Source organism: Neltuma alba, unplaced genomic scaffold (genome assembly GCF_004799145.2).
Source record: "Neltuma alba isolate B1F8T4 unplaced genomic scaffold, ASM479914v2 tig00012379_pilon, whole genome shotgun sequence".
Lineage (NCBI taxonomy): Eukaryota > Viridiplantae > Streptophyta > Magnoliopsida > Fabales > Fabaceae > Neltuma > Neltuma alba.
In genome coordinates this window covers 248,040-273,951 of record NW_021636877.1, presented here as the reverse complement: position 1 = coordinate 273,951, position 25,912 = coordinate 248,040, and the positions used below count along the sequence as shown (strand labels likewise).

The window sequence follows — 25,912 nt, the reverse complement described above, 5'->3', positions numbered from 1 at the left end:
ATGAGGATATTTTTGGAAAAAAAGTTATACTTTTTACATATTAATTGTTTTTAACTAATTTTAACTGTTTTTTTTATCAACGTAATTCGGTTATTCGTCTCTTATAATAAAGAACGGAGGGAGTAATAATTAAGGAGAAAACTTGTATGCTCAAATAGTCTATGATAAAAGCGGAGTGAGGTGCAAGTATGTATTTATCTTTCATAGCTTCTATAATCTCTCAGTTATATAAAGACACGTGTAATATAACTCCCACCTTACAAACCTAGCTGCTGACCATGAAGCGTGGAAGGGTTAATTGTCCCCACCATTTCTTTAATGTTATACTCTTCTGATCTTAAATATAAGATTCATTTTGTAGTGTAATTTGCACTGTAAAATAGGTCTTATATTTAGAACAAGAGGAATATATATCTATCTCATCTATATATGTATATGTGTACGATGTATATTGACTGTCTTAATATTTAGTATTATATATCACTTCATACTTCGTTTATTTTGTTTTCATCATTTTATATTTTTGCATGTCTACTGTACATATATCACATATTTTTATTTCATCTGTTGTTTTGATTAAGACAGGCAAACTCATTCTCCACTAATACGTATATGCACGCTTGTATTATTACTATCATTTTAATGTCTCTTCCTTTTGCATATTCTTATTCTTTCCCCTGAGTAGTAAGACCCTCTATTATTTGTAGTGGTATTGTTAGTTCTAATAATATATACACATATATATATATATATATATATATAACATTGAAAGAAAATCAACATAATATAAAAAACAACCACACTCTTCTCTAGCGTGCAAATGAATGCAGGGAATAAAGCATCGGGTAAATTCACAAAAGGGGGAGGGGAATGGATTTTTGAGTTCGTTGAATGAACATGTAGAGTTATTTATATAAAGAGGAATGCTTGCGAGTGTTGAAATAAGAGAATCATTATGGAAACTTATTGACAACAACAATAATGTCCATTTATACTGTTAAATATTTAAGAAAAATATCAAAAAAAAATAACTGTTAAATTTTAAATTTCTGAATAAAAAATTACTAAAAAATATGTTGTTATTTGTCTTTCTAATATGATTTTTTTTTAACCAGTATAGTAACTAATATTAATTTAAAATTTTAAAATTCGATGATTTGGGGCAAAACGGAGAAAAGACAGCTTGGAATTTGGATTTCTTTGATCCAGGAATGCTGCTCTTGGTCCCTTCATTACGACGGCCAATCTTCAACGGCGTTGTAGAAAAGCCATATCCTTGGTCAACGTCTGCTTTCCCTCACCTGAGATCTAGAATTTCAACAGAGAAACCCCCAAGCTTCCCTGGTTGCCGTGAGCCTGTGGCCATGTCCATGGAGCTTCCACCGTCCTTCAAGGGGCATGTGGTGGCCCTGCCTTTCCCCACCAGAGGGCACGTCAATCCCTTAATCCATCTCTGCAAATTTCTCGCTTCGAGACGGCCCTGCGATGTTATCATTACCCTTGTCGTCACCCAAGAGTGGCTCGGCTTCATCCAATCCTATCCTAAGCCCCACACTATCCGCTTCGCCACCATCCCCAACGTCATCCCCTTGGACGCCCAAATCCTCGACGATGTTCCTTCTTTCACCGAAGCCGTCGCCACCAAGATGAGACCTGCGCTCGAGCAGCTTCTCGATCAGCTTCATCCGCCGGTTACTGCGATCGTCTCTGATGCTCAGCTGGCCACAAACCTTAGGAATGTTCCGGTGGCTCTGTTGTGGACCATGTCGGCGTCGTTCTTTGAAACTTTCCGTCAGTTGGATATCTTGGCCCCGCACCTGACCATCTTTTGTCGGTTCATCTTTTGGGCAATGTATCCTACCCTGCCTACACCTTGCTAGTTTTATTAGAAGTTACAGTATTTTTTAACGCAAAAACCGTTATTGTTGCCATCAATTATTATATCCTGTGACGTTTAATTTTTCAGCTGAACAGTAGTTTAGGAATATTGAGGCTCTTGACTTCATCGATAACGAGTTATTGGTTCAGATGAGCGAGCTCAGCACATTAAGGTACTTCTCCCTCACAGCTCACTGATCTGCAAAAGCTACTTCGTGAAAGCGATCTCCATTTTTTGAAGATTGCCCTGAATTTCACGCCAGGATTGGGCAAAACTGATTGTCTCCTCCTCAATACCATCCAAGAGCTAGAGGCCGAACGAATAAATTATCTAAAAGCTATACTCCCCTTTCGTGTCTATCCCATAGGCCCTGCCATACCTTTTATGGAGCTCGATTCATCCGCCAGTAACGTTGACCATATAACAACATGGCTAGATTGTCAGCCAAATTTGTCAGTACTGTACATTTCTAAGGGTAGTTCGTTTTCCATGTCTCGTCCCCAGATGGAAGAGCTTGCTGCAGCTCTGAAAACCTGTGAGATTCGTTTTCTGTGGGTGGGTCGTTCAGATGCAGAGTGGCTGAAAGAGAAATGTGGAGATAATGGTCTGGTGGTGCCATGGTGTGACCAGTTAAAGGTGTTGTGCCATGCTTCCATTGCCGGATTTTGGAGCCATTGTGGGTGGAATTCCATTCTGGAAGCATGCTTCGCAGGTGTGCCAATACTGGGATTCCCTGTGTTTTTGGATCAGTTCTCGAACTGCAGAAGTGTGGAAGAATGGGAGGAAGGTGGGTGGTGATAGATCAGAGGATTTGGTAACTGAAGAAGAAATATTGGAAGTGGCTAAGATGGTGGCGGATGTGGAGAACGAGGAATGGAAGAAGATTAAAGAGAGAGCAAAAGATCTGAAGGCGTTATTTCGCGGAGCGATTGCCAGAGGAGGTTCGTGTTCGTCTGACATGAATATGAATGCCTTTGTGGAGACATCGTCGAGGGATAAAGATGTGTATTTTGACGTTCATGTCAACCAGTCTTGATATAAAAATTGCAACGGGAAAGCGCTACGAGAAAGTCTCATCCGGGACTTGTTAGCTTTTATCTATAAACGAATGCAAATCAATGATGAAAAATTATTACCTAAAAAGCGCATTAAAAAGCTTGGCATCCGTATATGGATGTCAATTTAGCGTGAAGCAGTAACACTCAATCCATTTGAACTTTAATTTTAAGCATCTATGAAACTTGTAAATCTAGAATTTGATCGTTATTTAATTTTACCTGTATATAGTCAAAAATTGCTGGTAAACTATAATATATATTAATATATCGTAGAAAACCTTTTAAGCTTTTAACAGAACAAATGAACAATTGGGATTAAATTTGCATTTGCTTTAGACTTTGTTCTTATAATATTACTTCATACATCAATGTTTGTGTTTTTTTTTTAAAAAATTTATACTACCTACGGTTCTTAATATAAGATCTTATTTGATTTTTATTTTGATCCTAAATATAAGACCTTAATCCATTTTGTCTCTTATATTTATTTATTTTTTTCCAAATAGTCTTTCTCACAATGGTAGTTCTAGCCAATATATTTTATTAACAAGGATATTTTACGAAAGATAATAACTATTTATTAGAAATAACTAACTCAATCTATTTTCTTAATCTCCTCAAATTAGTCAATTAGCTCTTATAATTAGAACTGAAAATAGTATTTCTGCATATCTGCTATACATGCTTACCATGAGCATATTTACAGAAATAAATAAAAAAAATTTCACATACTTATTTTTTACATTGTAAATTGTGGTTAAGAAAATTATTTTTAATGACTTGAATCACCATTCCAAAACAAGCTCCCATTCTTTACCAATACGAAAGCATGTTTTTTAAATTATTTTATTATTACTATCACTTGTACGTCTTTTTTCGGTTCAAATTGTTGTAAAATCAACATATATCAAAACAGCCATATTCTTCTCGAGTAGTCAAATGAATTTAGGAATAAAACACTGGGTGAATTCGCAAGGGAAAAAAGAGGCTAATGATGGCACAGTTATTTGCACACAAAAAAAAAATGCTTTAAGGTGTTGAAAAAAGTCATTTTATGTAATCATGATTGCTACTGAAAGCTGACTATTGTCTATTGTATCCTATTATTACTAAAATTATCTGAGACCTTTATATATTAAAAAAAAAATCTGAGCCTTAAATTCAGTTGTTGTTTAGATGATTGTAGTAGTTGTGCCTGGGTTTGCTTTGTTACATCTCGTGAACTTTTTTATGAATTGACTCGTAGTGTGCGGTGCTATCAACTCTTTGTCTATAGTATGCTTCTCTGTTTTAATAAAATACAATGGACTATTTCATTAAAAAAAAAATGCAAGCTCATCATTAACAACAATAATAATTCTATTCGTGTTATTAAATAGTTATTGCTCCCATGATCTACCATGTACTCTTGACAATGTGAATTTAATTTAAACACGAAAACCCTAATGACAAATATCCATTCCATCCCAGACTTCTGAACCCCATTGCTGCCTTCCACTCTTGGGGTTTCAGGGTCATTAGTTATTACCTCCTACCTCCGGTCCTAATTAGAAGAGCTAGTTGACTAATTTAAAGAGATTAAGGAAAGAAGTTAAATTAGTTATTTGTTATAAATAAGTGTTGTCTTTCCTAAAATATCCTTGCTAATCAAGTGTATTAGCTAGAACTACTATTGTTAGAAGGACTGTCTTGAAAAAAAGATGCATAAATATTAAAAATAAAATGGATTAGAGTCTTATATTTATCATCAAAATAAAAATTAAATAAGATCTTATAGTGGAGGTAGTATTATCCAAATTGAGCCGCATCACAAACTCGAATGTTAACGCGGCTGGACCATATGTACCATTTCCATGTTGGGGAATTAATTAGATGTTTTTTTAAGGTCAATGGTGAGTGGACAGCTTAATTGGATTTATCAGCTTATTTTATCGGAGAACGATGCTGTCCTGATCCCTCCAATCCCCATGCCATATCGCCTCGGTCAACGTCTGCTTCCCCATCACCTGTATGTATTGTCTCACGCTCATCTCAGATCTACATCCACATCCTGCCATTTCAACATATTACCAAGCTGCTGTGAGTCTGACTATATGTCCATGGAGCTTCCACCCTCTTTCAAGGGCCATGTGGTGGCCCTGCCTTTCCCCACCCGAGGCCACGTCAACCCCTTGATCCACCTCTGCAAATTTCTCTCTTCAAGACGACCCACTGACGTTCTCATCACCTTCGTCGTCACCCAAGAGTGGCTCGGCTTCATCCAATCTTAACCCAAGCCACGCACCATTCGTTTCGCCACCATTCCCAACGTCATCCCCTTGGATGCCCACATCCTTGACGATAATGCTTCTTTCACCGGAGCCGTTGCCACCGAGATGAGACCTGCGTTCGAGCAGCTTCTCGATCAGCTTCAGCCGCCGGTTACTGCTATCGTCTCTGATGCTGAGTTGGCGTGGCCAGCCGCCGTGGCGAACCTTAGGAATATTCCGGTGGCCCTGTTATGGACAATGTCGGCGTCGTTCTTCGAAACTTTCCGTCAGCTGGATATCTTGACCCCCGCCCCTGACCGGCTTTTGTCGGTTCATCTTTTGGGTAATGTGTCCTTCACCTCACTTGTTTCGTTAACTTATTATATCTTTTTCAAAAAAGAAAAAGCTTTATGTTTTTCACCTGAAAAGTTGTTTAGGAATTTCTGGCTAAAATCTATTGACTTTTTGATAATGATACAGATGAGCAAGCTGAGCGCATTGCGCAGCTCTGTTCGTCACAGCTCACCGATCTGCAAAAGCTGCTTCGTGAAAGCGATCTCAGGTTTTTGAAGATTGCCCTGAATTGCATCCCCAGATTAGCCAAAACTGATTATCTCCTCCTGAATACGATCCAAGAGCTAGAGGCCGAACAAATAAATTATCTAAAAGCTATACTCCCCTTTGGCGTCTATCCCATAGGCCCTGCCATACCTTTTATGGAACTCGATTCATCGACCATTACCGTTGACCATATATTAAAGTGGCTAGATTCCCAGCCAAATTTGTCGGTGTTGTACATTTCTATGGGTAGTTCGTTTTCCATGTCTCGTCCGCAGATGGAAGAGCTTGCTTCGGCTCTGAAAACCAGTGAGATTCGTTTTCTGTGGGCGGGTCGTTCAGATGCAGGGTGGCTGAAAGAGAAATGCGGGGATAATGGTCTGGTGGTGCCATGGTGTGACCAGTTAAGGGTGTTGTGCCATGCTGCCATTGCCGGATTCTGGAGCCATTGCGGGTGGAATTCAACTCTGGAAGCATGCTTTGCCGGTGTGCCAATACTAGGATTTCCTGTGTTTCTGGATCAGTTTTCGAACTGCAGGCATATTGCAAAAGTGTGGAAGAATGGGAGGAAGGCGGGTGGCGAGAGATCAGAGGATTTGGTAAGGAAAGAAGAAATACTGAAAGAGGTTAAGATGGTGGTGGATGTTGAGAACGAGGAATGGAAGAAGATCAGAGAGAAAGCAAAAGAACTAAAGGTGTTATTTCGCGGAGCGATTGCCAAAGCAGGTTCGTCTGACATGAACATGGATGCCTTTGTGAGAGACATGTTTTAGGTGTCCAATACTTGAAGGAGATCTGAGGAATAAGGCCTGGATAGTTGCCACTGCCACTACATATATCCCACAGGTTCATGCATTTGCCCCAGTAAAACACACGCACACACGACTGGGATGTAGATTTGTATTTTGATCTCTTGTTAAAACAAGTTCTTACGCGAGTGTGCTTTTAGTGAGTATTCATATAAATTGGCAATATTAATGCTGATTAGCCGCGTAAAAACAGCGCAGAGAAATATTCCCGCGGAGGTTTATTAATTTACGAACTCCATCGATAGTAGAACACAAAATAATAATGACATAAAAAGAAAAATTATAACCTAAAAAGTGCATAAAAATTTGTTATCCTTGTATGAGTGGGGATTCAATGAGAAGCAGCATAAGGCGTAATAAGGATAGTGAGAGAAAGTAGAACTTTGGAAAAAAAAATGGAATTTATTATGGTTAATAATAAGGGTATTATTGGGAATTAGTTAAGTTTTATGATAAATTTAATATTTTTAATTATTTTTTTGACACATATAAATCAGTTAAAAATATCTTATATTATAGATATGAGGGACTATTATATCCTAGACTCACATAAATTGTACAGTATTATATTATTGCATAGTCAAAAATGGCGGTAAGACTAGAAAATAAATAAATACATAATAAAATATTTTTTGAACCTCCAAGGAAACAAATGAACGATATAATATAAACTGCCTACGAGTTTGCTCAGCATTATTGTCTCTCTTTGATCTAAATGTTCACCTTTATTTTTACGGATAATATTTACATCAATTTTTTTTATATTCACTATATCAAATTTTCTTAATCAAACATAACTATATGTTTTATTTTTAAAATATTAATATTTAACTATAAATTTATATGAAAAAAATACATGATCATATGATTAAAAAAGTTGAGATGTAAAAAATTTGAAGTAAATGTTTTCCACTTTTCCTTTTTTTTTTTGTTAATGGGAAAGATAACGCACAGTACGCACACAAAATAATAATAATAATAATTATTATTATTATTATAATTATAACCAAAAAAGTGCATAAAAACTTGTTATCCTTGTATTGGGGGGGTTTCAATGAGAAGCAGCATAAGACGTGATAAGGATAGTGAGAGAAAGCAGAAATTTGGGGAAAAAATTGGAATTTAGTATGGTTAATAATAAGGGTATTATTGGGAATTACTTAAGTCTAATGATAAATTTAATATTTTTAATTATTTTTATTGACACATAAATCAGTTAAAAATATCTTATATTATAGATACGGGGGACTATTATATCCTAGACTCACATAAATTGTACAATAATCTACTATTACATCGTCAAAAATGGTGGTAAGCCTAGGAAATAAATAAATACATAATAAAATATTTTTTGAACCTTTAAGGAAACAAATGAACGATATGATATAGACCAACCACGAGTTTGCTCAGCATTATTGTCTCTCTTTGATCTAATGTTCACCTTTATTTTAACGGATAATGTTTACATCAATTTTTTTATATTTATTATATCAAATTTTTTTAATCAAACATAACTATGTGTTTTATTTTTAAAATATTAATATTTAACTATAAATTTATATGAAAAAAAATACATGATCGTATGATTAAAAAAGTTGAGATATAAAAAATTTGAAGTAAATGTTTTTCTATCGTTACCACTCACACACCCTGGTTTTTAAAAAAAAGAAAGAAAAAAAAAGGGAAAGACAACGCACGCTACGCCCGGAGACTCTGGCCCTAGTCTTCTATTCAAGTCAAATCAAGATAGAATTAAAAAGGAAAAAGATTAATTACTTGAATTTCACTGGGCTGATGCATTTATAAAGATATATATCTTGAGGAGTTTATTTTTGTCAGAGACAAAACATTATTTCACATTATTTTTGTCAGAAAATTTTATTTTTTAAAAAAGCTTTCGTGTGAGTTGAGGTTAAAGTTTAAGCCCAATTTAATCCGTCATTTTGTAATGAGTTTTGATATCCTGATGTTATATTGTAAGATGGCAGGTTCAATTTTTCTTGGTCCAAAGGAAAAAATGATAATAAATTGAATAAACAAAAAATTGAACAAATATAAATCAAATCAATCATTACAAAGCATTTCATTCGCTGTTATGGCAAGATCTTGTCTAATAGAATCACATAAACGTAAAAATATATAGTTAAAATTACTTAAAAATTCTTATTAAAAAAGATATAGTCACGAATGACATATTTGAAAAAACTAATAAATAATTTACTAATCTTGTAAAAGATTTATATTAAATATTATCCCGGTGCTTAATATAAAAACTAATTGATTGATTTGAATAAATTAAAAAAATTAGTTAAATTAGTTTTTTTTTCCAATGCCACTATTAAAAGGCTCATTGAAAACATGTGGCGAAAAGAATTAGTTACTGAGCTAGCGTTACAATGAGCCGGAACGGATGGCTGATGTCGAAAGAAATAGACCGATCAGATTTATTTGATCCCGAAATGTGGTTCACATATCTCCAATCGCCTTTGATACGGTGGAAAAGCCAAATCCGTGGGCAAACCTCTGTTTTCTTTCTCCGCTATTTTCTGTATTATATTCGTTCTAGATCTCAACAAATTGAGTAAACCACAGCTTCATTAGTTGCTGGGAGTATGTCCATGGAAGGTCCGCCGCGTGTGAAGGGGCATGTGGTGGCTCTGCCTTTCCCGACCAGAGGGCAAGTCAACCCCATGATGAACCTCTGCAAATTTATAGCTTCAAGAAGAAACAATGAGGTTCTCATCACCTTCGTCGTCACCCAAGAGTGGCTCGGCTTCATCCAATCTTACTCCAAGCCGCACACCATCCGCTACGCCACCATCCCCAACGTCATCCCTTTGGACGGCCAGATGCTCGACGATGTTCCTGGATTCACCGAAGCTGTCGCGACCAAGATGAGAACTGCATTCGAGCAGCTTCTCGATCAACTCGAGCCGCCTGTTACTGCTATCGTCTCTGATGCTGAATTGCCGTGGCCAGCTGCTGTAGCAAACTCTAGGAATATTCCGGTGGCTCTGTTATGGACTATGCCGGCGTCGTTCTTTGAAATGTTCCGTCAGCTGGATATCTTGGCTACTGGCCCTGACAGGCGTTTGTCGGTTGATCTTTTGGGTAATGTATCCTATACCACCCTAGTTTCATTGTTTACCTAAACAGTACGTAGTTCAGGACTTCTTTTGCTTTCGACTTCATATAACGAGCCTGTGATGCAGATGAGCAACGTGAGCATGTTCAGCGCATCTCTTCGTCGCAGCTCACTGATCTACGGAAGCTACTCGGCGAAAGCGATCTCAGGTTTTTGGAGATGTCGCTGGATTGCATTCCCGGATTAGCGAAAACTGATTGTCTCCTTCTCAATACGATCCAAGAATTAGAAGCGGAACAAATAAATCATCTAAAAGCTATATTCCCCTTTCCTGTCTATCCCATAGGCCCTGCCATACCTTTTATGGAACTTCAACCACCAAATACTTCATCGACGACGACCAATAACGTTGACCATATATTAAAGTGGCTAGATTGTCAGCCAAGTTTGTCAGTACTGTACATCTCTATGGGTAGTTTCATTTCAATGTCTCAGCCCCAGATGGAAGAAGTTGCTTCAGCTCTGAAAACCAGCGGGATTCGTTTTCTGTGGGCGGGTCGTTCAGACGCAAAATGGCTGCAAGAGAAATGTGGGGATAAGGGTGTGGTGGTGTCATGGTGTGACCAATTGAAGGTGTTGTGCCATGCTTCCATTGCCGGATTCTGGAGCCATTGTGGATGGAATTCAACTCTGGAAGCATGCTTCGCAGGTGTGCCAATCCTGGGATTTCCTATGTTTCTGGATCAGTTCTCGAATTGCAGGCATATTGCGGAAGTGTGGAAGAATGGATGGAAGGTGGGTGGTGAGAGATCAGAGGACTTTGTGACGAAAGAAGAAATACTGAAAGTGCTCAAGATGTTGATGGACGTTGAGAATGAGGAAGGGAAGAAGATTAGGGAGAAAGCAAGAGAAGTGAAGGCGCTGTTTCGCAGAGCAATTGCCAAGGGAGGTTCGTCCGACATCAACATGGACGTTTTCGTCAAAGACGTGATTTAGGAAAATTATATATTATATTATATTAATTAATATTAATAGTATTTTTTTTTTTTTTTGGTGTACAATGGGGCAACCGCCCAAAAATCAAACACTATCAGTAACTAATCTTGGATGGCAATCACCCATAGCATCTCTATACAGCAAGTCAAGTAAACCAGTTGGTGGCTCACGTAACAGCTGCAGACCAGGATTCTTTGACAGACTCCAGTTGGCTAACCAATCTGCGCAAAAATTCCCCTCCCTATACGTATGCACAACCTTAACTTCCCAATTATCAGATATCAACCTACTAATCTGTATCATAAATCTGTCATCAGTCCTTTTCTGTACAAGAAATTCATTCAGTACTGCTACCACAGTGCGAGAGTCTGATTCAACAATTACTCTTCTATACCCACTCTCCTTCAGTAGCTTAAATCCAGACCACACACCCCAAAACTCTGCTCTCATCGCAGGACAGATTCCTATGTTATTCACAAAGCCTCCAAGCCAGTCACCATTCCCATTCCTAATCAGGCCACCGCAACCAGCTCCCCCAGTCTGTCCCTTTGCAGCACCATCTATATTAAGCTTCACCCACCCATTTTCGGGTGGCTTCCACCCATACATTCTCCATACTTTCCTATTCCCATCCATGAATTCGTTGCGACTATCCTCCACTTGCTGCACATACCTCCGTATAGTATTAATACTGATATTCCTATCATCAAACTCTTCAGAGAAAAGGGCCTGATTTCTCCAATTCCAAAGAAACCAGCAGGTGATTCCAAAAACGAGACACCATTCCCCCAAGTTATTCACATGTCTTTTGATCTTTAGGTTATTTACAAACCAGTCTTTATGCTGTAAAATAAAGAAGTCATCGACAAAGTTACCTACTTTCAATTGCTTCCAAATAGCTTTAGAGATCTCACAATCCCTTAAAGCATGCAAAACTGTCTCTCTTTCCCTTCCACACCTGCAGCACAGAGCAGATCCAATCCCAGCTTTGTTTCTCCTCTCAGATGTTACCAAACCGTCCAATGTAGCCATCCATATAAAAATTTGGATTCTTCTCGGTCCCTCCCAACTCCAAATCAACCGCCATGCAACATCCTCAGTACCCTTCTCATGTCCACATAACTGCTTATACATTTCTGCTACACTGAACTGCTTTCCTTTCCCTCCCATCCATACTACCTTGTCCCCTCCATCCTCCGCACATGGGGGTAATATAGCTAGAATTCTGCTCACCACATCTGTAGGTAGGAGCCTCTCAAATAGTTCTTTATTCCAGTTACCATTCATCACAAAGTCATTACACACATCTCCAGATCTTCTTGTGGTGGTCTACTGGTACACCGATCAGACAAAGGAGCCTCTTTATCCACCCACTTGTCAACCCAAAAACGAGTTTTCCTTCCATCACACACCTCCCACCCTACATTTTTAATTATCTCAGGCCAGAGCACCCCAACTTCTTCCACAAAGCAGAATCTGTACTCTTGACAATGCATTCCACAGTTAGATTCGCATTTCTGCCATACCTACTATACAAAACCTTGGCATTTAATTTCTCAGGATTAGCTATAAGGTCCCACCCAGTCTTACAAAGTAACGCTTCATTCATCTTTCGTAAATCTTTCAACCCAAACCCTCCTTCATTCTTCGGCCGACAAAAGGTTCCCCAATTCACCGTATGCATCTTCCTCTTTTCTCCCATATCTCCCCACACAAACTGCCTCTGAATCTTCTCCAACTCCTTACATACCCCAACCGGGATTTCCTCATGAAGCATGCTGAAAACTGGAATTTGTTGGGTGACCGATTGCACTAAGGTAAGTCTTCCTGCAAATGACAAGCTATTTGCTTTCCATCCACTTAACTTCTTTTGCACTTTATCTATAAGGAACTGAAATTTGCTTCTTGTCCTACGCCCCTGGTGAATATGGGATCCCAAGTATCTTCCCAGCTCCTCCATCTCTTGAAACCCACATTGCTCCCCAAGCTTCTTTCGCTCATCTTCCTTCACATTTTTAGAGAACATGATCATTGTTTTTGAGCATTTATCTTCTGCCCTGACATTCTTCCGAATTCCTCCAGACACTTCATAACCACCCCAAGCTGCTGTTCAGAGGCTTCACATAGCAGTAGAAGGTCATCAGCAAATAGAAGGTGTGAGATCGGTACCCCATTCCTCCCCATCCTCAGAGGTTTCCACCTGCCTTTCTGCACCTCATCCAGAATTAGATGAGTTAATTTCTCCATTCCTAATACAAACAAATACGGTGAAAGGGGATCCCCCTGCCTCACCCCTCTAGAAGGCACCAACGCCTCAGAAGCAACCCCATTCCATAAGATTTTCATAGTTGCCGATTCGAAACAGCCAGCCGCCACTTCCACAAATTTACTTGGCAACCCCATTTCTTCCAATACTTTTCTCAAAAAGCCCCAGCTCATCCTATCATATGCTTTTTCAAGGTCAATCTTTATCGCCATATACTTCTTACCACCACTCAATCTTCCCATAAAATGTGAAACTTCCCTAGCTACCACAATGCTTTCCTGAATACATCTCCCTGGCACAAAACTTGTTTGGAATGGAGAAATGAATCTTGACAAATAAGGCTTCAACCGGTTCACCAACACCTTTGAGAGTACTTTATAGACCACGTTGCATAAGGAAATGGGACGAAGGTTTGCCACTGTTTCTACTCTGTCACTCTTGGGGATCAGCACAATCAATGTGTTGTTCACCTCTCCAATTCTTCTCGGTTCCTGCCAGAGCTTTTTAACTAGTTTAACTACATCTTCCCCCACAATGTCCCAGTTTTTATGGAAGAAGACCGCTGGGAATCCATCCTCACCAGGCGCCTTGAACGCCCCAATGCCAAACATCGCTTGCGTCACTTCATCCCCTGTTATCTCGCTGCCCAATCTTCTTACCTCCTCACTGCCTAGTTCAGCCCATATGTGATCGGTTCTGTGCCATATTCTCCTTTTATCCTCCTCCGTAAACAGTGAAGTATAGAAGTCCCTACCAATCTTAACTAGCTCACCTTCCTCTTCAATCCATAACCCCTCCTCATTCTTAAGCATATGAACCTTGCCCCTACGCCTTCTGTTCATGGTTTTTAAATGGTAATACCTCGTATTACGATCACCATTCTTTAACCATTCACCTCGCGACTTTTGGTACCAATGGAGCTCCTCCTGCCTCAAAACCTCCAGTAGCTCACTAGCAAGATCACATTCCAAACTTTCCAGGAACTTGTTCTTACCTCCATTCAACTTTCGTTGTATCCCCTCTATTCTTGCTGTCAGAGTTTTTATCCTCCAAGCAATGTGCCCAAAGACCTCCCTATTCCACCACTGCAGAGGCTTCTTAATGGTCTCCAAATTTTCCTGCACTTCTGTCTCCTCCCTCCATTCCTCCCTCAAAAATTCCTTGAATCCATGATGGGTTAGCCACATTGCCTCAAATCTGAATGGCCTTCTATAGGGGAGATTAGACGACACATTCAGTTCAAACAGGATCGGGTGATGATCAGAGTGCACTCGAGCTAGAACTCTTGCTGCCATACTCGGAAACCGCTCCTGCCACGCTATATTACACAATCCCCTGTCAAGCCTCTTAAAAACTCTATCTCTTCCTTGCCACTTAGGACCCCTCCATGTATAAAGGGGCCCCTCAGTTTCAATGTCAATCAACCCACAATCTTGTATCCAGTTCCTAAAGGTATTGCATCTTGTCATATTAGCCTCTGCACCACCTTTTTGCTCCAGCGGGGAAGCTATCTCATTAAAATCTCCGCACAGCAGCCAAGGCTCCCTGACTTCTCTTGAAAATCGTACCAGCCTCCCCCACAACGCATCCCGGTTACTCCCCTGAGGGTTGGCATATACAGCTGTGCATGTCCAGGCCCCATTCCCATCATTGAATCTCGCATGAATAAATTGGTCAGTTTTTTCAATGACACGCACTGACCACTTCTCATCTTTCCAGCACACCCAAATGCCTCCTGCAAATCCTCTTGCTTCCACCTTAACTGAATACTTAAACCCAAGTTCCTTTATTACCTTATCTGCCCTCCCCCCACTTATTCTGGGTTCAAGCAGAATAGTAATACTCGGCTTCCTCATCCTTAACATATTTTTACAAGCTAAGGCAAACTGCTTGCTTGCAGCGCCTCTACAATTCCACATCAGTAAGGACATTAATAACTAGCAGCCAGGTCCTTCCCCACTATGCCTCCCTGGCCATCCAGTCGTACTCCCATGTCATTTACTGATTGCATCTCATTTTCTACTATATCCCTCCAGTTCCTCCTCTGCTCTCCATCCCCATCAGGGTCAAATTGATTCATCAGTCCCTCACACCCATTGCGCCCTCTAGAAAGCACAATCTGACCCCCTGCGTTCTCCTCTTCCACTCCCCATTCTTTATGTACCTCCACCACTTCGTCAGTCTCCATGCAATCTTTCTGAAGTCTCATCTCCTCACCTACTCTTCTCTGAGCCGCAAAGAAATCCCCTCCTTCGCTCCTATCTTGCATTTTGTTTACCTTCCTAAACTCTGTTTTGCTCTTCCCGTAAGAACTTGCTTCAGCCCTCACCATGCGCTCGCTAGTAATATCCTTCAAAGCCTTCTTCCCTATCGTTCTTTTTTCAGTCCTTCTACCTTCCTCCATGCCTCCAGTACCTGTATTACTTCCACCCCTCACATTCTGCATCTCCCTCTCCCTCTGTTCTACCTCCACCCCGTTTTGTCGTAGAATTTCAAAACGTGATGGAGCGCCAACCGTGTCTGTCATACTCCTAGGCCTCCTACCTCGCCTATTCCTCTGTACCACTCTCCAAAGTCCCCCTCCGTTATTATCCTCTGACTCCTTAGCCACATTGTTCCCATTTCTCATCATAGTATCCCCTCCTACTTCACTGCTTGTCTCCTTTTCCTGCCCCTGTTCCACCTCCTTCTTGCAGTCCTCCCTCACATGCCCATACGTTCCACACGCTAAGCACAGTAGGTTCATGCTTTCGTACTCAATTGGATAGCACCTCCCATCAATAGCATAATGAGGCAGAAGCGGTTTCTTTAAATCCACCTCAACACAGACACGCGCAAAGCGGCCTCTCTTCCTCCTTGCCGTCGGTCCATCAACCTTTATAACTCTCCCAATCTCGCTACCAATAGCATAAAGAATTTTCTTATCATATAGGTCTATAGAAATAACTGGCAATCTTACCCATACTGCAACCTTGTCGATCACTTCAGACAGCGGATTAAAAGCAGGTTTCCATCGCATGACCACTAGGTATGAGTCCATCACGATCCACGGACCACCAGTTAATGCCAGCTCGTAGTCTTCCTTGCTCTGGAACTCAACCAAAAAATAGTCCATATCAATGTCGACTACATCCACCTTCCCTGCCTTGCCCCACATTTGCACAATCCTTGGCCCCAAGCTTCGGAGACTAACCGATTTACCAAGCAGCTTCACGATTAGTGTCGCTTGAAACGGCTGAGCCAGTCGCTCTCTCTCCTGTTTCTCCAAAATGATATTAGGGCACAAAGGATCTGAACGATCCACAAGATATCCACCCCCAGTATCCTCCATAGACTCAAATCCTGTATCCACTGCAGAGAGCTCATCCAAACACCACTGCGACCCATTCGTCCCATGATTCATTAGTGAATCACGGTAAGACTTCACACCTGAGCCTCCACTTTCCCCCAAATCCTCCATCCACTTCTCCATTCTTGGCTTTAACGAAACCTCTCCAGTAAAAGTTCCATCCCCCCTTCGAACCTTTCGTTTGCTCCGATCGAGCGCATCCACTTCCTCCGTTGTGAGCTCCCCCCGATCGCCTCTTTCGCCGCCCTCAGTTGAGAGCATTTTCGCCTCTCTCTTGGACTCGTACTGCTAATTCTAATATTAATAGTATTAATAGTGGAGAGCAAGCTATTGTGAGAAGTTCCCTTGGTAAAAAAAAAAGCTATTGTGAGAAGTCTAATTTTCTCTAGGATTAACCCTTTTGTTGGTACAATTGTATTATGCTACCTCTTGCCTCTTATCCTTTATCCTTAATGGTGTCTACTATGATTAATGATTAATATAAAAACTAGTTTGATCCTAAATATAAGATTTCAATTTATTTTGTCTCTAATATTCATTTATTTTTCAAAATAATTCTTATTATAATTGCACATATTAAATGTTTTATTGAGTGGTAGTTTTAATTAATACATATGATTAGTAAGGGTATATTAAGAAAATATATATATTTACTTCAAATAATTAATTTAACTAATTTTTTTAATTTTTTCAAATTAATTAATTAGGTTCTCTATTAAGAATCAAGTTAATAATTTGAAGAGATAAAAAAAATTAGCTAAATTGATTATCTGTAATTAATGTGTTCGACCTCTAAATTATCTTATTTAATTATTCACGTTGAAACTATCTTTAGTAAAAACTTTTATAATTAATAGAAATATTACAGAACGTAAGCAGTATTTATAAGCTCCTAGTGAAAATCCTTAATAAATAAAATAGTCTCTTTTTTTATTTTCACCTAACAAATTTGTATGGAAAACACAGAAAAGACACACAGAACGAAACCAGATGCTTTATTCGGTCCAACTGCACTTCTATGCAGAAGAGCAGTTGGGTTTGACGGTGTGTTAGGTAATTTGGTCGCAGTTGTTTTGTTTTTTTATTTTTAGTGTACAGTTTCTCGTTTAAAAAAAAAAAAGAGCAGGTCGGTTTGTACGGGGTGACGTGTACATATGTGGACCGTCGATCGAAAACACAGCTAAGATATTTTTAACGCCTAGTACACCGTGCGGGTGGATCTCCATGCATGGAACTCGAATTCGAATCCGGATCTACAGCGACATCGCGGAAACGCCATACTAATTACTCTACAAATTACAAATTGGCGTCAACCTGACATCTTGTCGTCTAGATGACAGGTTCAGTTTTTATTGGACCGGGGGAAAAGAATGAGGACAGGTTTAAATTACAAAATGTAAGACGGAGAAGATGTTCAAATTTACATTAAATTAGGAGACGTAGATATATGCGACCACCGCTAGCCCACGACTTCATACATATCTATATATATATATATATAGATATGTCATGTATGCAAAAAGTAATCACTGGCAAGATACATGGTTGGGATAGAGGTTTATACTTTTTCTCTTGATCGTCTAAGTTCTCTTGAAATTGCACTTTTTGTAAGTATTCATGTGCCACTTCCGGTCCTATTTATGTAAAACATTTAGAGGAGAGATTTTATTGTTGTTTTTAGAAAATGTCATGTGAATATTCTACCATAATGGGTATTAAGAATTTTAATGAATTTGAAAAAAATTATATTAAAAAATATTCCTTGTGAAACTCAGGATGCATTAGTTTGGGTCAAGCTTTTATTGGCCTTTTTATAAGACGCCACATTTATTTGTTTTTATTTCATCCCCTATTCAACATCGACAGTTTGGCTAAAAGAAGATTGTCACAAGAAAGTAGTCACTTTAAAATATAAGATAAATTCTATCTATTTACGTTTATTAAAAAATTAGTTAATATCAATTTAAAATAATAAATATGTAAGATTTATATATTTTTTTAAATATGCACTTATTAATTAAAAGAGAGTAACGACGGGTTAAGTTGCCTGACCCTTAACTCGTAGCCAGCTGGTTTTAAGATTATATGGGTACAGGTTAATCCATGCCCGCAGCTGTCTTGTTTAAACCCGTTGTTAAATAGACTGGTTTAAACGAGCGGGTTTTTGCTAGTTTTGGAGAATCCGTTTAAGAAAAAGAATTTTAAAACCTGTTTAAATTTGAATACATTAAAATATTATCTCATATTCTTATTCTTACTAAACATTTTCAGCTTAAAGACAAGAAATAACTCAAGCAAGCTGTAAATAAATAACTAATTAAACCATCAATCATAACATAATATAATAATAATATCATAACCATTAACCAATCAAACTTCAAGCCAAGGTCTTAGATTCTTAAAATTAAAAGTTCAAAGTTCAGATTTCAAAAAATAAACCATAAAATAGGATAACATTCACTAATCAAAGTCAATACTCTATGACGGCATTTTTTACCCTATGTCTCCCTTCTTCTTCTTCTTCTTTTTAAATAATAAATGCTAAATGGGAGGATACAGGCAGCCCATATCTATGTCCATAGCCCATCTATTTAATATTGAACCTTGCTCATTTAAGCCTATCCTTTTATTTCATTTTTTGGACAAGCTCAAATGGGCTCAATCCTTGTGGGTTGCGGGCAGGATGGTAGGGTTGCGGGTTGTGGGTTGCTTGTTCACCCATATTATTAATAAAAAAATAAGTAAGAAATGTAATAAATAAATTAAAGAGAAGAAAGAATCTATAGAGGTAAGATTAAAAGAAAAACTCATTAAATATTTAAACAAAAGTGAATATTATCTTATAAAAAAATCAAGCCCCTCCAACAAAATTTAGATTATATTTTAAACCACAGAGAGTATAACACTTTCGTTAGAAACCAATTTCAGATTACGAGCATTATAAACTCATTAGATTTGGATCATTTATATTTGATTTAAATCATTCAAATTTAAAATATTTAATTAATTATTTTTAAATAGAAAAATTATTTTTTAAAAAAATGATAGTCAAGAAATTATCTCTATTTTATATTCTATACACGTTAAAATAATTATTTTTAATAAAAAATAAAAAAATTAAATCCGAACTATTCCAAATGAGATATAGACATTTCAGATATAATGAGTTTAATGTGTTTATTAAAGTGATAAACACTAATTTCTTTTTTGAAGATGTACTTAATACGAATAAGGTAGGAAATTTTTAAATTTTTAGACGGAGTTAATCTTTTTTAAAAAATTTTATTAGTTAAGATGAAAGATGATGAAAGTAACTTGTTCTAAATGATGGACAGGAATAAGTTGGCATTATTAATGTTGATGTTGGTATAAACCTAGCCAGTAGTCACAGGAGAGAGAGCGCAAAGAAATTCTCAAACGGAGGCTTATTGATTTATGGACTCTATCTTTGAAGTAAATGAATGCAAATTGATAATGAAGAATACCTGGCCTAAAAATTAGTGAAAAATAAAGGAGCGGACCATTAACTTGGAGTCGCGCCTATGCCTCTTCATTTTTCAACTCTTGTTCTTACGGCGAGCGTGGGGTGACGTGGCCATATCTGGAGCTTCGATTAGAACAAAAAAAAAAAAACACACAGCTAAGTTTCTTCTTGACGCCAAGCCCAGAAACAGCACCGCCATATTCCTGGTCAACCCCTGCCTTCTCTTGCCCGTATTCATCTCGCCTTAGATCTGGAATTTCAGCAAATTTAAGTAAACCCAAGCTTCAGTATCTTTTGTGAATACGTCCATGGAAGTTCCACCATGCGTGAAGGGGCATGTGGTGGCCCTGCCATTCCCCACGAGAAGCCTAATCAACCCCATGATGAACCTCTGCAAATTTCTCGCTTCAAGAAGACCCAATGAGGTTTTTATCACCTTCGTTGTCACTGAAGAGTGGCTCGGCTACATCGAAGCTTACCCCAAGCCCCACACTATTCGCGTCGCCACCATCCCCGACCTCATTCCTTCGGACGGCCAAACGGTCCACGACGTTCCTGGTTTCATTGAAGCCATTGCGACGAAGATGAGACCTGCATTCGAGCAGCTTCTAGATAAACTTGAGTCGCCGGTTACTGCTATCGTCGGTGATGCTAATTTGGTCTGGCCAGCCGCTGTGGCGAACCTTAGGAACATTCCGGTGGCTCTGTTATGGACGATGTCAGCGTCGTGCTTCGAATCGTACCGTCAGCTCGATATCTTGGCCCCTGGTCCTGACCGTTGTTTATCGGTTCATCTTTTGGGTAATGTATCCTGCATGGCTACATGACACTTTGCTTCATTAAACTTAATAAGTTATAGTATTTTGAAAAAAAGAAACGTTATTGTCATCACCAATCCCTGCATTCTACGACGTTTAATTGTTAGCTAAGCAGTAGCTCAGGAATTTTTGGCTACATATTGACTTCATCCATGACGTGTTATCGATACAGATGAGCAAGCTGAGCACATTCAGCGGATCCCTTCCTCACAGCTCACTGATCTACGAAAGCTACTCCACGAAAGCGATTTCAGGTTTTTGAAGATGTCCCTGGATTGCATTTCAGGATTAGCCAAAACTGATTGTCTCCTCCTCAATACGATCCAAGAGCTAGAGGCCGAACAAATAAATTACCTAAAAGCTATAGTCCCCTTTCGTGTCTATCCCGTAGGCCCTGCCATTCCTTTTATGGAACTCGAACCACCAAATGATTCTTCCACCAATAACGTTGACCATATATTAAAGTGGCTAGATTGTCAGCCAAATTTTTCAGTGTTGTACATTTCTATGGGTAGTTTCCTTTCAATGTCTCGGCCCCAGATGGAAGAACTTGCTTCAGCTTTAAAAGCCAGTGGGATTCGTTTTCTGTGGGTGGGTCGTTCAGACGCAGAGTGGCTGAAAGAGAAATGTGGGGATAAGGGTCTGGTGGTTCCATGGTGCGACCAATTGAAGGTGTTGTGCCACAGTAGTATTGCGGGATTTTGGAGCCATTGTGGATGGAATTCAACGATGGAAGCTTGCTTTGCAGGCGTGCCGATCCTGGGATTTCCTCTGTTTCTGGATCAATTCTCGACTTGCAGGCATATTGCACAGGTGTGGAAGAATGGATGGAAGGTGGGTGGTAAGAAATCAGAGGACTTTGTGACGAAGGAAGAAATATTGAAAGTAGTTCAGGTGGTGATGGATGTTGAGAATGAGGAAGGGACGAAAATCAGAGAAAAGGCGAAAGAACTGAAGGCGATGTTTCGCAGAGCAATTGCCAAAGCTGGTTCGTCTGACATGAACATGGATGCTTTTGTGGAAGACATGTTTTAAGTGCCCAGGTAGATCTGTGGAAGTAGGAGACCTGGCTATATGTGGTTGCCACTGTGTACCCCACGACTTCATGCATTCGTCTAGTATGAAAAAATAATCACTTATTTGGGATGTAGATTTGCATTTTTAACTCCTGTTTATTGACGTTCTTATGCAATCGCGTTTTTAGCTACTATTCATATAAATTTAGTATTATTAATAAGAGCCGCCAAGCAGTTAGGTTTATTATAAGAAAGTTGGGGGAAATGTTCCTCATTATTATTAATCCATATGTACTCTATCCATAAACAAAGAATACAAATATCAATGAAATATTATAGCCTAAAAAGTACATTAAAAGTGTGTTATCCGTAAATGAGTGAAGGTTCAGTAAAAAGCCGTACAAGAGCTAATATGTTATATTGTTCTAACTCATCGATTCAGAATTTTGTTTTTTTTTTTTGTTGACCGGGATTCAGAATTCATCGTTACATAATCTTAATGTAGTTGAAAATCGTGGTAATTAAGAATACAAAATAAATAAATACACCGTAGAAATTTCGTTGATCCTTTAACCAAAAAAATGAACAATATAAGAGAAGATTAACTATGAGTTTGCGCCAGATTGTTGTCTCCTCTCGTTTATCTAAACCTTCCGTCTATTTTTCACCACGTAGTTTTCTCAGTCAAACGAGAAGTGCATAATCTACTATATTCCTTTTTTTCTTTTTCTTTTAACCACTCTCACACGCGCTAACTTTACTGCAAGAAAGAAAACAAAAAAGCAAAAAAAAAAAAAAACCCATCTCCTTTGGAAATGTTCTTGCAACCTCCCTGATGAGAAGTGCAAGGGTAGTCTCTAAACTTGCGGGTCTTGGTTATTGTACGTTTATATATATAAAGTTTCATTCAAAAGAATATATTTACCTTAACACAAATAATAATTTTACATCTTACAGGTATTTTTATAAAAATTATGTTCAAAAACAAAAGGCCACAATATTTTAAAATCACAAAAAGAGTTTTCTTGAAAAGGTTTTCATATGATTTTAAGAATCATGTGGATTAAATTGGGGTAGCCCTAATCAAAACAGCACTAAAAATCACCCCCAAACGAGGCCCAGCGTCAATTTTCAAGGAGCAAAGTGACCCTTTAGGACCTAAAGGGGAATAACGATCCACGTCGTGGTCGAATTGGAGCTTGGAAACTGGCAATACGGGGAACTTACGTCCCCACCTCACAATAGTGCTTGGCCATATTACTATTCTTATAGGATCCAGTCATTTCTCATTTCAAAGACTCTGAAGAATCCGCCTTCCTTCTCCTCCACGCCCTCTTCTCTTCATCAGCAGCTGAACACTAGATCCAGTGAGCAGCAAACCTCAATGGAAGCCGCCTGTCATGTGCTTGCCATGCCCTATCCGGCTCGGGGCCACATAAACCCTTTGCTCAACTTCTGCAAATTGCTGATCGCCAACAACACTCGTATCCTCGTCACCTTTGTCCTCACCGAGGAATGGCTTGGTTTCATTCGCTCCGATAATGCTGCGCCTGCTAATATACGCTTCGCCACGATACCAAATGTGATTCCGTCGGAGCTGGTTCGCGGAGCCGACCAAATCGGCTTCATGGAAGCTATTATGACCAGCATGGAAGCCCCATTTGAGCAGCTTCTAGATCGGCTTGAGCCGCTGCCTACGATCATCGTGCACGATACTCTCTTGTTCTGGGTAGTTGGCGTCGGAAATAGAAGAAATATCACTCTGGCGTCGTTTTGGACCATGTCAGCGTCGGTTTTCTCAGTGCTTCACCATCACCACCTCCTGGAGCAAAATTCTCATTACCCACTACATTTGTCGGGTGAGGACAAGATATCAAATTCTTCCTATTTCTTTCAATAGGAAACTAAATTTCACGTATTCATCTATTTGTCTTTAACTAATTTGGAACAGAAAACGGTGACAAACGAGTGGATTATATTCCTGGAATTCCACCTACTCGTTTGGCAGATTTTCCTCTCAAGGACGAAAGCTCGCGCACCCAGCGACTTGTGGATCTTACAAGGAAAGGTGTTTTATGGACCCCGAAAGCACAATATCTCGTTTGCTTCAATATATGAACTTGAGCCTCAAGCCATTGACGCCCTTAAATCAGAGTTATCTTTGCCCATTTACACCATCGGCCCTGCCATACCTTGTTTCAGTACTGGAGATAAAACCAATTTGAACGTCAACAGCAACACCACCACCGCAAGCCATGGCTACTTACAGTGGCTGGACAACCAACCCAACAACTCTGTTCTATACATCTCACAAGGGAGCCACTTCTCCGTTTCAAAGGCTCAAATTGACGAGATTGCTTCTGGTTTGCGTGAAAGTGGAGCGCGATTTCTCTGGGTAGCAAGAAGAGAGGCTTCTAAGTTGAAGGAGATTTGTGGGGACAAGGGGTTGGTTGTGGAATGGTGTGACCAGTTGAAAGTGTTGACTCATCCGGCAATAGGAGGCTTTTGGACGCACTGTGGGTGGAATTCGACAAAAGAAGGGATTTTTGCGGGCGTTCCGTTTCTGACGTTGCCAATCATAATGGACCAGGGCTTGGACAGTGCAATGATAGTAGAGTGGTGGAAGGTGGGGCGGAGGGTGAAGGACGACGTCAAAGTAGACAGTGTGGTGAAAAAAGATGAAGTTGCGGGGCTTCTGAAAAGGCTTATGAATGCGGAAAGTGAGGAAGGAAGAGACGTGAGGAAAAGAGCCAAAGAGCTTCAGCGCATGTTTCACCGTGCGATTGCAGACGGTGGCTCTGCTCAAAATGATTTCAATGCCTTTGTTAGGGAGATTATGAATATTTCGAGATAATTTTAACTTATTTCGGTGGGGATGGGTCCTGATGAACAGGGCTTTGTGTTTGGTATATGCTGGGAAATTCTACGTATTGATTTAAAATTCTTGCATTAAAAGTCAAACACAAGAAATGCCATGTACGGTATTAATCAGTGGTTCATGACATTGAATCTGGAATTGTCCAACTCAAAAAAAGTTTATTGGGATTTCCCAACGGCACGCCGTTGATGGAATATGGTCACATTGAACGGCAGGCAATAATTCTAGTTGGGCCTCATCATCTTGCCACCCACGATGGTGAGGAAACATTGATGATGATGAGAATGACGGATTTGATTTGAGCACGCATGAGATTGAAAGATGAGAAGGAATGCGTCCTTGATTGGGTTTTTACTTTTTAGGTCGGTTTACGTGCCTTTCAAGCGCCCAGCGGGACCGCAACTTCCATTAGAGCTTTACCATTGTCCCAAGTAATAAATTTAAATACCACTTCTCTAGTATTCTCTAATTTCATAAACTCTTTCTGGTTCTTGATATAAAACTTAATTTTTGAGTTAGTTTTAATCCTAGATATAAGATTTTTATTTTTATATTTTAATTTTTTTCTAAATTACTCCTATAGATATTCTCTCAATCATAATTAAGTAGAAGAAAGAGATGAGATATTAAGAAAGATGATTATGGTGTTTTAGGAAAAATGTGTCACTTTTCTTATAATTAACTAACTTACCTAACTTCCTTAATCTAATTAAATTAGTTAAATGGGTCTTATATTAAAAACTGGAAAAGTACATAGGTTTAATCTTAGGTAATAAGTAATCTCTTATACTAAATTTTTTCCAGTCCTTAATATAAGGCCCATTTAAATAATTTGATTAGATTAAGAAAGTTAGGTAAGTTAGTTAATTATAAGAAATGTGACACATTTTTTCTAAAACATATAATCATCTTTCTTAATACCCCTCTCCCTCTTCTACTTGATTATGGTTGAGGGAGTATCCATAAGTAATTTAGAGAAAATTGATAAATATGAGAAATAGATCTTATATTTAGAACCAAAACTAACTTAATAATTAGGTCTTATATTAAGGATCGGGGGAGTACTCTTTTATTAAATTTTTTTAATCCTAATCCTAATCCTACTTTCTATCTTTAATTTTCAATGCTTTCAGGAAGACACCACTCGAATGGTTCACACTTCACACATTAATTTTTACTACTATTATATACTACTTCTGATTTTAATTATAAAAGTTAATTGACTAATTTGAGGAGATTAAGAAAAAAAGTTAAGTTAGTTATTTATAATAAATAAGTATTATCTTTCCTAAAATATTTCTGCTAATCAAGTGTATTTACTAGAATTATCATTGTTAAAAGAGTACTTTAGGAAAAAATACATAAATATGAGAGACAAAGTGGATTAGAGTTTTATATTTAAGGGGTGTTTGGATAAAAACAAAATCATGGTTTAGAAGTGCTTTTACGGTATACGAAATAAATATG

At 38.7% G+C, this 25,912-nt stretch overlaps 3 protein-coding genes and 2 pseudogenes across 3 annotated transcripts; all 5 read left to right on the top strand.

Moving 5' to 3' along the window:
• The first annotated feature begins 1,211 nt into the window (after nucleotides 1–1,211).
• LOC114726491 (UDP-glycosyltransferase 87A2-like) lies at nucleotides 1,212–2,915 on the top strand. The gene is made up of 3 exons (XM_028913097.1): nucleotides 1,212–1,791; nucleotides 2,142–2,499; nucleotides 2,630–2,915. Exons 1-3 carry the CDS (start codon nucleotides 1,212–1,214, stop codon nucleotides 2,913–2,915), a joined length of 1,224 nt encoding a protein of 407 aa, XP_028768930.1.
• A 1,911-nt stretch (nucleotides 2,916–4,826) lies between these two features.
• LOC114726490 (UDP-glycosyltransferase 87A1-like) lies at nucleotides 4,827–6,517 on the top strand (annotated as a pseudogene).
• A 2,650-nt stretch (nucleotides 6,518–9,167) lies between these two features.
• Nucleotides 9,168–10,641, top strand: LOC114726452 (UDP-glycosyltransferase 87A1). Its single transcript, XM_028913048.1, has 2 exons — nucleotides 9,168–9,664; nucleotides 9,766–10,641. Exons 1-2 carry the CDS (start codon nucleotides 9,172–9,174, stop codon nucleotides 10,632–10,634), a joined length of 1,362 nt encoding a protein of 453 aa, XP_028768881.1. The 5' UTR covers nucleotides 9,168–9,171; the 3' UTR covers nucleotides 10,635–10,641.
• A 9,260-nt stretch (nucleotides 10,642–19,901) lies between these two features.
• Nucleotides 19,902–21,658, top strand: LOC114726474 (UDP-glycosyltransferase 87A1-like). Its single transcript, XM_028913077.1, has 2 exons — nucleotides 19,902–20,534; nucleotides 20,724–21,658. The coding sequence occupies exons 1-2, from the start codon at nucleotides 20,042–20,044 to the stop codon at nucleotides 21,584–21,586; spliced, it is 1,356 nt and encodes a 451-aa protein (XP_028768910.1). The 5' UTR covers nucleotides 19,902–20,041; the 3' UTR covers nucleotides 21,587–21,658.
• A 1,255-nt stretch (nucleotides 21,659–22,913) lies between these two features.
• Nucleotides 22,914–24,538, top strand: LOC114726473 (UDP-glycosyltransferase 87A1-like; annotated as a pseudogene).
• Nucleotides 24,539–25,912: the final 1,374 nt, after the last annotated feature.

Excerpts from the sequence above, each read along its gene's own strand:
- LOC114726491 (XM_028913097.1), top strand. The coding sequence starts at position 1,212 with ATGCTGCTCTTGGTCCCTTCATTACGACGGCCAATCTTCAACGGCGTT. Across the intron at positions 1,792-2,141 it reads GTCGTTCTTTGAAACTTTCC|GATTGGGCAAAACTGATTGT; the intron begins GTCAGTTGGATA and ends ATTTCACGCCAG. Across the intron at positions 2,500-2,629 it reads AATGGTCTGGTGGTGCCATG|TTCTCGAACTGCAGAAGTGT; the intron begins GTGTGACCAGTT and ends TTTTTGGATCAG.
- LOC114726452 (XM_028913048.1), top strand. The coding sequence starts at position 9,172 with ATGGAAGGTCCGCCGCGTGTGAAGGGGCATGTGGTGGCTCTGCCTTTC. Across the intron at positions 9,665-9,765 it reads TTTGTCGGTTGATCTTTTGG|ATGAGCAACGTGAGCATGTT; the intron begins GTAATGTATCCT and ends CCTGTGATGCAG.
- LOC114726474 (XM_028913077.1), top strand. The coding sequence starts at position 20,042 with ATGGAAGTTCCACCATGCGTGAAGGGGCATGTGGTGGCCCTGCCATTC. Across the intron at positions 20,535-20,723 it reads TTTATCGGTTCATCTTTTGG|ATGAGCAAGCTGAGCACATT; the intron begins GTAATGTATCCT and ends TTATCGATACAG.